The 13,618-nt window shown below is 33.2% G+C and overlaps 2 protein-coding genes across 3 annotated transcripts in view; one reads left to right on the top strand and one right to left on the bottom strand.

The window, feature by feature from the left end:
• LOC120355468 overlaps positions 1-6,702 on the bottom strand; it is a 30,282-nt gene extending 23,580 nt beyond the window's left edge. The window contains exons 1-2 of one of the 2 annotated variants that reach the window (XM_039443877.1): positions 6,581-6,681; positions 1,237-1,251 (exon numbers count right to left, since the gene is read on the bottom strand). In XM_039443877.1, coding sequence (XP_039299811.1) covers positions 1,237-1,239 — 3 coding nt within the window. In that variant the 5' untranslated portion in view covers positions 1,240-1,251; positions 6,581-6,681. Of the gene's footprint in view, positions 1-1,236; positions 1,252-6,580 lie in introns of both variants that reach the window. The other variant, XM_039443885.1, reaches the window with a different exon arrangement.
• On the top strand, positions 3,226-13,460 carry LOC111053628 (zinc finger protein 260-like). Its single transcript, XM_039443862.1, has 2 exons — positions 3,226-3,438; positions 10,979-13,460. Exons 1-2 carry the CDS (start codon positions 3,429-3,431, stop codon positions 13,084-13,086), a joined length of 2,118 nt encoding a protein of 705 aa, XP_039299796.1. The 5' UTR covers positions 3,226-3,428; the 3' UTR covers positions 13,087-13,460.
• The last annotated feature ends 158 nt before the right edge of the window (positions 13,461-13,618 follow it).

Genomic DNA, 13,618 nt, shown 5'->3' with positions numbered 1-13,618 from the left:
TTTATTTTGCCTTATTTGTTTCCCATGCAGCGTATGGTATTGAATTGTGGGGTGGGTGTCCAAATATTCACTTCCAAAGGGTATTCAAGCTTCAAAAAAGAGCAATCCGCTACCTGGCTGGTCTTGGGTTTAATGATTCGTGTAGGGAGGCTTTTGTGGACTTGAATATACTTACGCTACCATCAATTTATATCTTCAAACTGTTAATTTTTACTCATAAGCATTTATCTGATCTGAATACAATTGCTGATATCCACACTTATAACACCAGAGGGAGGAATAAACTGTCTTTGAGACAACACCGACTGCAGCTCTACGAGAAAATGCCCTCTTATATTGGAGCTAAGTTGTTTAACGACTTACCTACCGAGCTGCAGTCCTTGTCTGATATAAAAATTTTCAAGAGTAGTGTATAAATTCCTGGTTTCACAAGCCTACTACAGTAAATCCTGAAGGATTTTAGTGATAGAAGGTAGCATAGTTTGTAGGTAGGCCTACTCTAGTCTTCCATGTGTGCTTTTTATTGTGTACTTATTATTTTTACTTATTAAGACCTGACGTTACTCAACTGTATATTATAAAGTGTACTGTGTTGAATAAAAATATTATTATTTATTTATTTATTTATTATTTAATCTGGATGATGTTTTCAAGCCAAAGTTACTAGGAATGTACTTAGTAAACTCTGCTGGGAGTATCACCTAGGTAGTGAATTTATGTTATAGAGTATCACCTAGTGAATTTATGTAAGAAGCTTTTTAGAGTGACATTTCTCTTATGAAGACTGAAATATTGTGTAAACCTTGATGTAATTAAAATTATATACTTTGGTCTCATCCATTCACACTTGATTTATGGAGTAAAACTCATATTCTTCAAAAAAGTATTTATATGGCAAAAGAAAGCACTAAGAGTTATATTTGGTATGAAATACAATGAATCTTGTGGAGGAATTTTTGTTGAACACAAAATTATGACCTTGCCTTGTCTGTATGTATATTATAATTTAATCTCCGTAGAGAAAAATCTGTCTAATTTTCATAAAAATATTTCTATATACATTCACATTACACTAGACATAGGGATAACTAACCTACAGTTAGATTGACTAAAACTCTAAAAAGTCATAAGTACCTACAAATTCGCATGTTTAATTTACTACCAGATAATGTTAAGCAGTTACCATTGAAAACGTTTTGTATTGCTGTTGATAAATGGCTCAAGTCTGAAGCTTACCATTCTGTTGAGTACCTACCTGAAATATTTCAATGTATATGTGTAAATTTGTTCGTTTCTATAGTCCAACTTGTGATATTTTACTACAATATTTCAATGTGTATTTGTAAATTTGTTCGTTTTCATAGTCCAACTTGTGATATTTTACTTATTATTGACGAAGCCTATTGCTTACATTTTTGTAATGTTGTTTCAGATGGCAAAAAATAAAATTCTTGATTCTTCTTGATTATGAGCTTATAAGGCACTAAATTCTCTTCAATTTGTTGTATAATTTTACGCTTTTATGAATTCAGCCATATTTATTTATATATCAATTCTAAATATTATTATAGTTACTAGTTAGTATATCATTAAAGTTTTCTTTAGTATTCATGATTAGCATACAGTATTTGAATGTACGGGTTGATAACTTAAATTTGAATTTGCCGCTTAAGCGAACTTGATAATAGTGTTTGAAAAATTTTAAAATGAGGAAGAATCAAAAGCAAATTACAGAGAAATGTTTTTTTCAATCTCATCAATCATTGATTTGGAGAATTTTTCATAATACAATATAAATAGCATCTAGAATTACAAAACAAATCAATCAGGCCATGTTGTCAGTCATTCCAAGTCAATGATTGTGTTCATGGGAGGTTGCGGTACATGTACGATATCGACCAAGGACACGGAAATGCGTTCGGTGGGAGCTTTTGACAGTTCAGGTACCGGTCGCCATCTTGGAACAGAGTGGAGTGGTGCATGCCCACTTGCACCGCGTACATGCTCACTTGCACCGCTCAAAAAGTATGTTCCACAAAACCGGTACCAGGATCAACGCTTCTTATTGGTCGAGAGTTAAAGCGTTGGTTGTCTGCTGTTCTGTTAGGTTATTCTTCATTTCCAGAATCTATAGACTAAAAAAGGATGAGGCGTACGAAGTATTTTATTCCATTGATGGAATTAATTACAGAATAGTCGAAAAGCAAGAAATTCATTCATTATTGGCTGGTATTTTTATTATTTTTTAGCTTTATTGACTACTATACTAAGATGTGTTTATCTATTATAGTGAGGTCCACGTTATAATGACAGTATTTGATAAACTTTTGTTTTGATATCCTTGTCTATCATTCGACAAAGCCGGTGGTACTATCCTTTTCTAGGTCCACAACGTTGTCAATTATGTTTTATGTTTTTAACAGTGTATAAATATAATGAATTAATGCAGAGAATCGGCATCGCTATTCTCCTATCTTTATCCACTGTCATTATAATGTAGACCTCACTATAGTCGGAATACTATATTTTGTTGATTTATTCCTAGGCCATGATCTATCCAGATAAATGTCTGGATAGTAGACATGAATCAAGAAACTTCAATTATTAACATTTTGCTAATATTCCATAAAACGTGTTATTCATTGACACTAATTGCATAGAAAAAGTAGTCAACTATTCATTGATGACAGCATGAGCCATCATTAAATTATTAAAAAAACATTATAAGGAAAAAATGAATAGTCTAGTGCTTTATAATAACTAATCAATACTCCAGCTTTGTTGTGATAAGATAACATAGGTCTAAAATTGTAGTATTTACCTGATTTAGCCAACATTACATTTTTGATAAGGTCTATTGCAACCTATATGAAAAATAATATTGGCTTGGACAAGCTTTTATAATTTATTTTAAAATATTATTTTTTCAAATTATAAATTAATAATTATAATTGATTCAATGATAATAAATAATAACTCAAATGATTATATTGATAACACCTTTATTATTTTGTCAACTCCGCTCTGTAAACGATTTATTTCAAAAGTGCGCGCCAAAAACTGTGAACCAGAATTCGATTTTCGTTCTGTGGGAGCAAGTAGTGGTGCACCAGTCACGTGGTTTCTGGTTACTGATCACTTCGCTGAAGCCGTACATGCACCGCAAGCTGCAACCTCCCATGAACACAATCATTGTTCCAAGTTGACGGCAGTCGCACTGTCGCAGTCGGCAAGTTCAGCTTCAGCTTATGGTGAACGGAGAAGTGCCAAGTTTATAACATTAATTTTAATTGTTAACAAATAAATTCCTACAAAGTTTTAATCATTGAAAAAAGTTAATTTCTATGACGTTTTAATACAATAACGTAAAAGAAATTTGACTTCAATTTATTCTAAAATTCTACATCAAAACTGTAGGCCCACTGGTAATGGAGGCTGCACTTTAGTATATGGGCCGCGGAATCCAGCATTGAGACCTATACAGATCGATAGAGGAGATCAATACGAGATCAACCATGTATGACATTGTTGTCGATTTCCAAGGATTAGCTGAAAAAACATGGTGGAAAGTTCAAATTTTTTATATCAATTTTTATTTTTAATAATTTTTTTATGGCTAAAATATGTTTAAAACTAGTGCAATCTTATGTAAAATTTGACGAGGAATCCAATGAAACTAATTTCAGGTTCGTAACTTCAGTAGTTTTTGAGATATTGCAAAAAATGTGCAGAAAAATGCAAATATTTTGCTTTAAAAAAGGTTAACTTATTTTCATGATGCTTAATAGGTATTTTTAACTATTGGATTTAGTAGAATGATGAATTCTGAAGAAAAAATGTCCAGTCACTCGATAGCCTAAACTTGAAATTGTTGGAGATATTTGAGAAAAAACATGGCGGAAAGTTCAAAATTTTTATATAAATTTTTATTTTTAATTTTCTATGGCTGAAATATGTTTAAAACTAGTGCAATCTTATGTAAAATTTGACGAGGAATCCAATGAAACTAATTTCAGGTGCGTAACTTTAGTAGTTTTTGAGATATAGCAAAAAAGTGCAGAAAATTGCAATTTTTTTTATTTAAAATAGGTTAACTTGTTTTCATTGTGATTAATAGGTATTTTTAACTATTGGATTTAGTGGAATGATGAATTCTAAGAAAAAATGTCTAGTCACTCGATAGCCTAACCTAACCTAACCCAACCAAACCTAACCTAACCTAACCTAACCTAATCTAACCCAACCTAACCTAACCTAACCTAACCTAACCCAAATGTGACTAAACATTTTTCTTTAGAATTCATCATTCCACTAAATCCACTAATTCAGCCATGTTTTTTCACAAATATTTCCAACAATTTTAAGTTTAGGCTATCGAGGTTAGGTTAGGTTAGGTTAGATTGGGTTAGGTTAGGTTGGTTGGGTTAGGTTAGTTAGGTTAGGTTGGGTTAGGTTAGGTTAGGTTGGGTTAGGTTAGGTTAGGTTGGGTTAGGTTTGGTTGGGTTACATTAGGTTAGGTTAGGTTTGGTTGGGTTAGGTTAGGTGGGTTAGATTAGGCTAGGTTAGATTAGGTTAGGTTGGGTTAGGTTAGGTTAGGTTGGTTAGGTTAGGTTGGGTTAGTTAGGTTAGGTTGGGTTGGGTTAGGTTAGGTTGGTTAGGTTAGGTTGGGTTGGATTAGGTTAGGTTAGGTTGGATTAGGTTAGGTTAGGTTAGGCTATCGAGTGACTAAACATTTTTTCTTTAGAATTCATCATTCCACTAAATCCACTAATTCAGCCATGTTTTTTCTCAAATATTTCCAACAATTCCAAGTTTAGGCTATCGAGGTTAGGTTAGGTTACGTTAGATTGGGTTAGGTTAGGTTGGGTTAGGGTTAGGTTAGGTTAGGTTATGTTAGGTTGGGTTAGGTTAGGTTAGATTGGGTTAGGTTAGGTTAGGTTGGGTTAGGTTTGGTTGGGTTAGGTTAGGTTGGGTTAGATTAGGCTAGGTTAGATTAGGTTAGGTTGGGTTAGGTTAGGTTAGGTTTGGTTGGGTTAGGTTAGGTTAGGTTGGGTTAGGTTAGGTTAGGTTGGGTTAGGTTAGGTTGGGTTAGATTAGGTTAGGTTAGGTTGGGTTAGGTTAGTTAGGTTAGGTTAGGTTTGGTTGGGTTACATTAGGTTAGGTTAGGTTGGGTTAGGTTTGGTTGGGTTAGGTTAGGTTGGGTTAGATTAGGCTAGGTTAGATTAGGTTAGGTTGGGTTAGGTTAGGTTAGGTTTGGTTGGGTTAGGTTAGGTTAGTTGGGTTAGGTTAGGTTGGGTTAGATTAGGTTAGGTTAGGTTGGGTTGGGTTGGGTTAGGTTAGGTTAGGTTAGGTTAGGTTAGGTTGGGTTAGATTAGGTTAGGTTTGGTTAGGTTAGGTTGGGTTAGGTTAGTTAGGTTAGGTTAGGCTATCGAGTGACTAGACATTTTTTCTTTAGAATTCATCATTCCACTAAATCCAATAGTTAAAAATACCTATTAAGCATCATGAAAACAAGTTAACCTTTTTTAAAGCAAAAAATTTGCATTTTTCTGCACATTTTTTGCAATATCTCAAAAACTACTGAAGTTACGAACCTGAAATTAGTTTCATTGGATTCCTCGTCAAATTTTACATAAGATTGCACTAGTTTTAAACATATTTCAGCCATAGAAAATTAAAAATAAAAATTATATAAAAATTTGAACTTTCCGCCATGTTTTTTCTCAAATATCTCCAGCAATTTTAAGTTTAGGCTATCGAGTGACTGGACATTTTTTCTTCAGAATTCATCATTCTACTAAATCCAATAGTTAAAAATACCTATTAAGCATCATGAAAAAAAGTTAACCTTTTTTAAAGCAAAAAATTTGCATTTTTCTGCAATATCTCAAAAACTACTGAAGTTACGAACCTGAAATTAGTTTCATTGGATTCCTCGTCAAATTTTACATAAGATTGCACTAGTTTTAAACATATTTTAGCCATAAAAAATTATTACAAATAAAAATTGATATAAAAAATTTGAACTTTCCGCCATGTTTTTTCAGCTAATCCTTGGAAATCGACAACAATGTCATACATGGTTGATCTCGTATTGATCTCCTCTATCGATCTACGTTGGTCTCAATGCTAGATTCCGCGGCCCATAAACTAAAGTGCCCCCGTAATGGATTCTAAGGTACGGTACCCCTTCCCTAGCTTAACTGCCTATAATTTTTTTTAAATTAAAGATTAACTGGTTTGTTTTTTATTATAAAATTCAAGTCATTTCAATGTAATTTTTAAAAAATGTTACTCGATATGAGCTTTTGTATTAAACTTTTCAGATTCCAACCTAGTCCATAAGCCAGCATTTTAAGCCCATTAATTTAACACGTCTTATAGTCAAATTATTCACTTATCCGAGTTGATAATTAATTTTGAAATTATTCTAATGACGGCTAAAGTCTAGGTCCAGTGGTGCCGTTATACCTGTCATCAAATTAATAATGTTTGGTTAGGATCAATAATTTAGTATGTTATTTTGATCACAAATATACAGCGGCCACTCATCACAAATTAATAATTTAGTTTTACTAACCTCACTTTGTCTAAGACTTTTCACAAACTTCTGGACCTAAAATTACGCCGGTGCAACAGATTGAGTTATAAAATAACTTTACTTATATGGGCTAATATACAGGGTGTCCCAGATAAGGTGTAAACCCCGGCTACCATAGATTCTACATGCAATTTGCAACAAAAAATGTTCAGTAAAATTTTCTCCTATCGACCTTCGTTTTTGAGATATATCGATTTTTCGATATTTTTCAAGTAGACGTACTTCCAGTCATTAAATCGTCATTATCTCAAGAACCATTGGTCTTAAGTGAATTTTAAGGACATCGTTGAAAAGAGGACAAAATTTCACATTGAATTGAGGTATAAAACATGCCAAAGTCGATTATTGAGTAGTATTTTTTAGCGGTCAAAGTTGAAAAAGAGTGATTTTTGAAGTTTTTTTGAAAACTTCAGACACATTTTTCTCGATTTTTTTTTCCAGGGTACGAAATAATTTTTATAGCGCAAAAACTTCCTTTTTTGATTATCTTTCAAATGAGACCAAATACAGGTGTCTAGCTCAAATCCTCGAATCAGAATTTCAGTTTAAATTCGATTTTTCAATTAAAAACGAGACTTATCTTGTTTGAGTGTGAATAATTGTCTACAATTTGATAGCTTTGTGTCGAGTGATTGAGGGCGTAAAAATACTTTTTCTCTAGGAAATTTGGCTGAGAAATTCAATGAAACTGGTTAGAAGTTCGTATCTGCAATTGTTATTGAGATACAAGTTGAAAAAAGTTCAAAGTCGAGTTAAAATCTAAACTTTTCAAACAGTTTTTTCTTGATTTTTTTTTCACGGTAACAATATTTTTCCAATAATGAAAAAACTTTGCTATTTTATAAACTATCGAATGAGTATAAATTTTCCAGGAAAATTTCAAAACTAGAGTGTTAAAAAATGAAAATTTTAACCGACAGTCGGACGATAATGATGTCTTTCCAGTCAATAGTCAAGTTTTCCCAGTTAGTTCGTTTGTGTTCCTGAGATATTAAGTCTAGTTTTTTCATGAGCTTTTGATTTTTCCAATTCACTATTTCAGTTTTGTTGTTTTCTGTTTCCAAGTTTATATTTTCGTTAGAGTATTGTTTTCGAGTGTAGTGAGTTTTTTTTTTTATTTTATTAGTATGATAAGTCTTTTTTTTACTCAAGTTCAATAAGTTATCAAGTGTTATCATTTTTGAACACTCTAGTTTTGAAATTTCCTGGAAAATTTATACTCATTCGATAGTTTATAAAATGGCAAAGTTTTTTCATTATTGGAAAAATATTGTTACCGTGAAAAAAAATCAAGAAAAAACTGTTTGAAAAGTTTAGATTTTAACTCGACTTTGAACTTTTTTCAACTTGTATCTCAATAACAATTGCAGATACGAACTTCTAACCAGTTTCATTGAATTCAATGTGAAATTTTGTCCTCTTTTCAACGATGTCCTTAAAATTCACTTAAGACCAATGGTTCTTGAGATATTGACGATTTAATGACTGGAAGTACGTCTACTTGAAAAATATCGAAAAATCGATATATCTCGAAAACGAAGGTCGATAGGAGAAAATTTTACTGAACATTTTTTGTTGCAAATTGCATGTAGAATCTATGGTAGCCGGGGTTTACACCTTATCTGGGACACCCTGTATATTCAAATCAATAAAACGTGTAGTAGGCTACCCTTTTTATTAAAAACAATACGAATACGACTAGTTTCAACCAACTTTGGCCATTTTTAAGTTAACATGCAAAAATAAACAAATTGATAGGCTACTAGATAATAAAGTTCATATGCTTCAATAACTTTTAACCAATAATAATAAATAATAAATGAATAAAACATAAATGAAAATAAGCATATTAATATATATTATTATCTAGTATCAACGTTTATTTTTGCATTCTAACTTGAGAAAGACCAAAGTAGGTGAAAACTAGTCGTTGAAATGTTTTAAAGTTTCAAATAAAGGGTTTTACAAGTTTTATATTGTTTTTATTGATTTAGATTGAATTAGTATTTCAAAGATAAAAAGGTAGGTTAGGGGGTTAGGTTTTTGGATTGGGATTGGATTATGCTGGTAGGGGTTGGGGTCCAGGTTATGATAGGCTAAATGGTAAAAAAAAATGATTTTTAGGATTTAATTTCTGAATAAAGGGCCGCCAACTTGAAATGGGGATGAATGTATAGTAGCCCAATTGAATTACTTATATACGTTTCTGCGCCTTGTATACAATTACTTCTTAAAATATTATCGAAATTGGATCATAACTGCGACTGCAACTACGGTACAAACAAACAAGAAGACAAACGCCGATTGACTTGAAACATAGAATTCGCTTCGCTCATTCAGCTAAATCATTCCCAACCAAAATTTTGATGACAGGTATAAGGCCCGCCGCATAGTAGACACACGCTAATCCATGAAAAGCAACTCACGCCATGGGAAGTTTTGTAAACCATTACTATAGAATTATTCATAATCAATCAGCTGACAAGTGAATCATTCATTGCATGTATTACACAGATGTCTGGAAAAGCTTAGCAATGGTTTACAAAACATTCCACAATGTGGGTTGCTTTTCGTGGATAAATGTGGGTCTACTTTGCGGCGGGCCTAACAGCACTTGACCTATATTCAGGCCGAAAGTACACTTTAGGTCTATTTGGGCAACTATAAATAAATTATCCAAATATCCAAAGTCGTAATCAGGGCCAGGTCTTCCTGGATAGATTGTGTCAATTAAACATGGTACATAACTGAGCTCCTGATCCAATAATGTATGTCTTTATTTGTACATTGTGAGTTACATGAATAATTGAAAGATTAGGAAAGGTCAACATTCATGAAATTTATAAAATATATCAAGCTTATAAAAGCTGGAAGACAAATTGAATTTGAGTGAAAATGTGAAATTCTGTTATCCAATCCTTTGGAATTGAGATCAAAGTTAAATAAATTTGAATTTATCTTGAAAATTTTTTTTTCTTCTTCTAAGGGCGATGTCCACTCTCTAGGTTTTTGCGTTGGTAATGAGGCGAATAATAATGAGAGATGAATGTACCTACAGTTTTTGATGGGATCCGAACCACCGGGAGCGATTTCACAACTCATGAATCATATTCACTGGCCTGAGGGGGAGCGGCCAGCTGTCATATGAACAAAATTTTTGTGGTGCAGAAACACATAATAAGAGCATCCCTGGGTAAACCTAGACGCTATCCAAGTAATGAACTTTTTAGAGAATTGGGAGTGCTCACTGTTAAAGAATTGTATTTTAAAAGTTTGATTCAATATATAAATAAATGTAATTTGAGGCTCACCATGAGAGACACACCATACAACCTAAGAACAATGACCATAAACAAGGTTAGGATGGATCTAAATGTATGCAGGCAACAATTCAAATACAAAATTGATAAAGTTATGCTCCTGATTCCAGCGAGGATTGTAGAAATCAGCTGCAAAAAATATTATTCTAAAGAAATAGATCACTGGTTGAGGGAAAATGGTGATATACTGGAATCTTTTTGATGATCTTAAAAAATAGTTGTTTACCCCAAAACAGAAATAATCATACAAAAAACCATAATAATAATAATAATAAAAATAACAAATCGAAATAGTAGTAAATCTAACTGAATGGTAATAATAAAACATAAAAAACTAATAGTAATAATCAAAACAGAAAAAAATCACACAAAATAAAACATAAATCATAGTAATAAAAATTGCTGTATCGGGAGAAATTTTTCAATAGGTTCTTTTGTTATTCATGTTTAGTATATGTCAATTATAAGTAATTTTTAGTAATATTGTATTTTTTTGTTTTTGTTTTTAGAATAGAATTATAATTTTATTTCTTTTTAGTTTTATGAAATAGCACAACTCGCATCCGCCCTCAGATTCTTTCTTTGCTGATGCTAATCTTTCCATAAAATGTAATTAATTTATATTTATGTTTGTGAACTGTATTTTGAGTGGAAATTTGATTCAGAGGAGTTGGCTCAAGGGGTCGGTCACTCTTCAAACGGGAGTGTCAGACGATAGCTTATCAACGGGACCACTGAGTCAACCTGCTCCCCAACTTACCTTGTATATCAATTCATCTTTGGGTGGTATCATTTTGCCTAGAGAATACCTAAGTCAAGTTGAAAATTATAACAATTAATTTACTAAGCCCATCATTTAACATTATGTTATCCACTCCACCAAATCTGACTGAGGGTCATATGCACCATCTACATGCAATGCTAATCCATGATTTCATGTAGGTGTGGTTGCATTAACTATAATGAGTTTCATTTTCGGTTTAAACTAACTGCTGATATTTCTCCGTTTAGACCGAGATTGTGAATATGGGCCTTACTCAGTCACTGATCTGTTTACAGAATGAAGAGCACGGATGCCGCAGTGGATCCAGTCCAGGCCGGATTCAGCCAGTCTACTTGGATGGTCAAGGTCAAGACAACTCAACGTCAATGATGACATCACAACATCGAGGACCAGACATGGATGGAAAGTATCACACTCACCATAATGTTAATGATGTACGTACATTTCTAGACTACAATTATTCAAAACTAATTGAAGAAGAAGAGGAAGAAAAAGAAATACAAGAACAGCGTGGAGTAGAGTTACAGGTGGAAAAAAGAGAGCACAAACAAGAAAGTGAATGGATGCATATTGAAAGCATCTATTCTGATTCCCCAGAGAGACAGATCGGTGAGCCTCATATACCTGAACAATTTGAAAATGTAGAAGCCATGGAGGAAGAAGAATCATTTGAAACAGACAATCCAGATACATTGGTGCAATGTAAAGACTATTCTTCTAATAAAACACTTGAGAATTCTGAAAGTAAAATCATATCAGAACTGTGTATTCCATTCTTTAAGAACGAAGATTCTAGTAAAGATTGCAATGAAGTGGATTTATTAATTGAAAATGCAAGAAAGAATGTGATTGATGCTGCAAGTTATAGTGGACTGACCAAGTGTCAATTTTGTGGTAAAGAATTCAGCGACACTAGAGCATTGAATCTTCATTGTAGAATACACCAAAGTGGAAAACAATATGGTTGCACATTCTGTGACTACAAAACAACACAAAAAACTTATCTCACCAAACATATAAGGACTCACGAAGTAAGACCCTTCAGCTGCAAGTTTTGTGACTACAAAGCAAAAACGAAATCACATCTCACCAGACATTTAGTGATTCACACAGAAGTAAGCTGCGATTACTGTGACTACAAAACAACTGTCGCAGGAAATCTCATAGCACATGTACGAGAACACACTGTCCAAAGATCCTTCAGCTGTGAGCTTTGCGACTACAAAGCAAAATGTAAATCGGCTCTTAATGCACATCGAAGTACTCACACTACACAAAAATCCTTTTGCTGTGAATTTTGTGGCTATACAACAGCGATGAAATCAGATCTCATCAAACATTTAAAGAGAAAACACACCAACGAAAGACCCTTTAGCTGTGAATTTTGCAACTACAAAGCAAAAGAAAAATCATCTCTCATGAACCATATGAAGACTCACAATGAAGAAAAACCATTTAGCTGTGAGTTTTGTGACTACAAAGCAATATTAAAACAATATCTCATTATTCATCTAAGGACTCACACAGGAGAAAGACCCTTCAGCTGTAAACTTTGTAGCTATACAGCTAGAAGCAAATTACTTGTCACCAAACATCAAAGAACTCACACTGATGAAAGACCCTACAGCTGTGAATTATGTAACTACAACGCAAAAGATAAATCTGCTCTCTGGAACCATATGAAGACTCACAATGAAGAAAAACCATTTAGCTGTGAGTTTTGTAACTACAAGGCAGCATTTAAAAATAAACTCATTATTCATCTAAGGACTCACACAGGAGAAAGACCCTTCAGCTGTAAATTTTGTAGCTATACAGCAATAATGAAATCACTTGTCACCAAACATCAAAGAACTCACATTGGTGAAAGACTCTACAGCTGTGAAGTTTGTGACTACAAAGCATTTGATAAATCATCTCTCACCCGACATCTAAGGACTCACACTGAAAAAACTTACAGCTGTAAGTTTTGTGACTACAAAGCAACAGTGAAATTACATCTTGTCGATCATATAAGGACTCATACTGGGGACAAACCCTTTAACTGTGACTTCTGCGACTACAAAACATCAAAGAAATCAGTGCTCATCAGACATGTAAGAATTCACACTGGAGAAAAACCCTACTGCTGTGAACTGTGTGACTATAGAACAACACAAAAATCAAATCTGACCTCACATCTAAGGACTCACACTGGAGAAAGATCCTACAGCTGTGAGTTTTGTGATTATAAAGCAACAGAGAAATCAGCACTTACCAAACATTCAAGGATTCACACCGGAGAAAGACCCTTCAGCTGTGAGCTTTGCGACTACAAAGCAAGATGTAAGTCACATCTCACCGCACATCTGAAGAGACACAATGAAGGAGCAACTTCTTGAACTTCCTTCCTTCCTTCCTTTCAGTTCTTCATTGACTATTAATTATTATTGACTCAGTAGATGTCGAGCAGTGGAAGGAGAAGGTTGTTTGCGTTTGGTGTGCGCTTATCAGAAAAATATAAAGCTGTGTTTCTACTAATGTTCTCGCTCTGTACATTCAAATAATTACATTCGGAGGTTAAGTGAGTGTTATTCGGTAAATGTGTCATCATGAGTCTTTTAGGGTGGTTCATGATCATTCAAGAGATTCATATTGTGAAATATTACTCATAGATTGGTAAAACTTTCGTATTTGGTCACAAAAACTACATAGTTGTTATTTTAATTTAAACATTGTAAAACGTTTTCACAATTAATAAAAATAATCATCACTGAAAAAATAGAGAAATTTCAATTTTAATCGTCAATCACAAAACTACATAATTGAGGACGATTTTTTTTTTCAAAAAGTTTCCACTCAAGAAAAAATCATTCATCACATTGTGAGGTGACTTAATTTACTTTTTCCATAGAGGTAACACACTTATACAAC

The sequence above is a fragment of the Nilaparvata lugens genome, chromosome 1 (assembly GCF_014356525.2).
Source record: "Nilaparvata lugens isolate BPH chromosome 1, ASM1435652v1, whole genome shotgun sequence".
Taxonomy (NCBI): Eukaryota; Metazoa; Arthropoda; class Insecta; order Hemiptera; family Delphacidae; genus Nilaparvata; species Nilaparvata lugens.
Note: the sequence above shows the minus strand (reverse complement) of the source record. Positions and strands in the feature narration are given on the sequence as shown.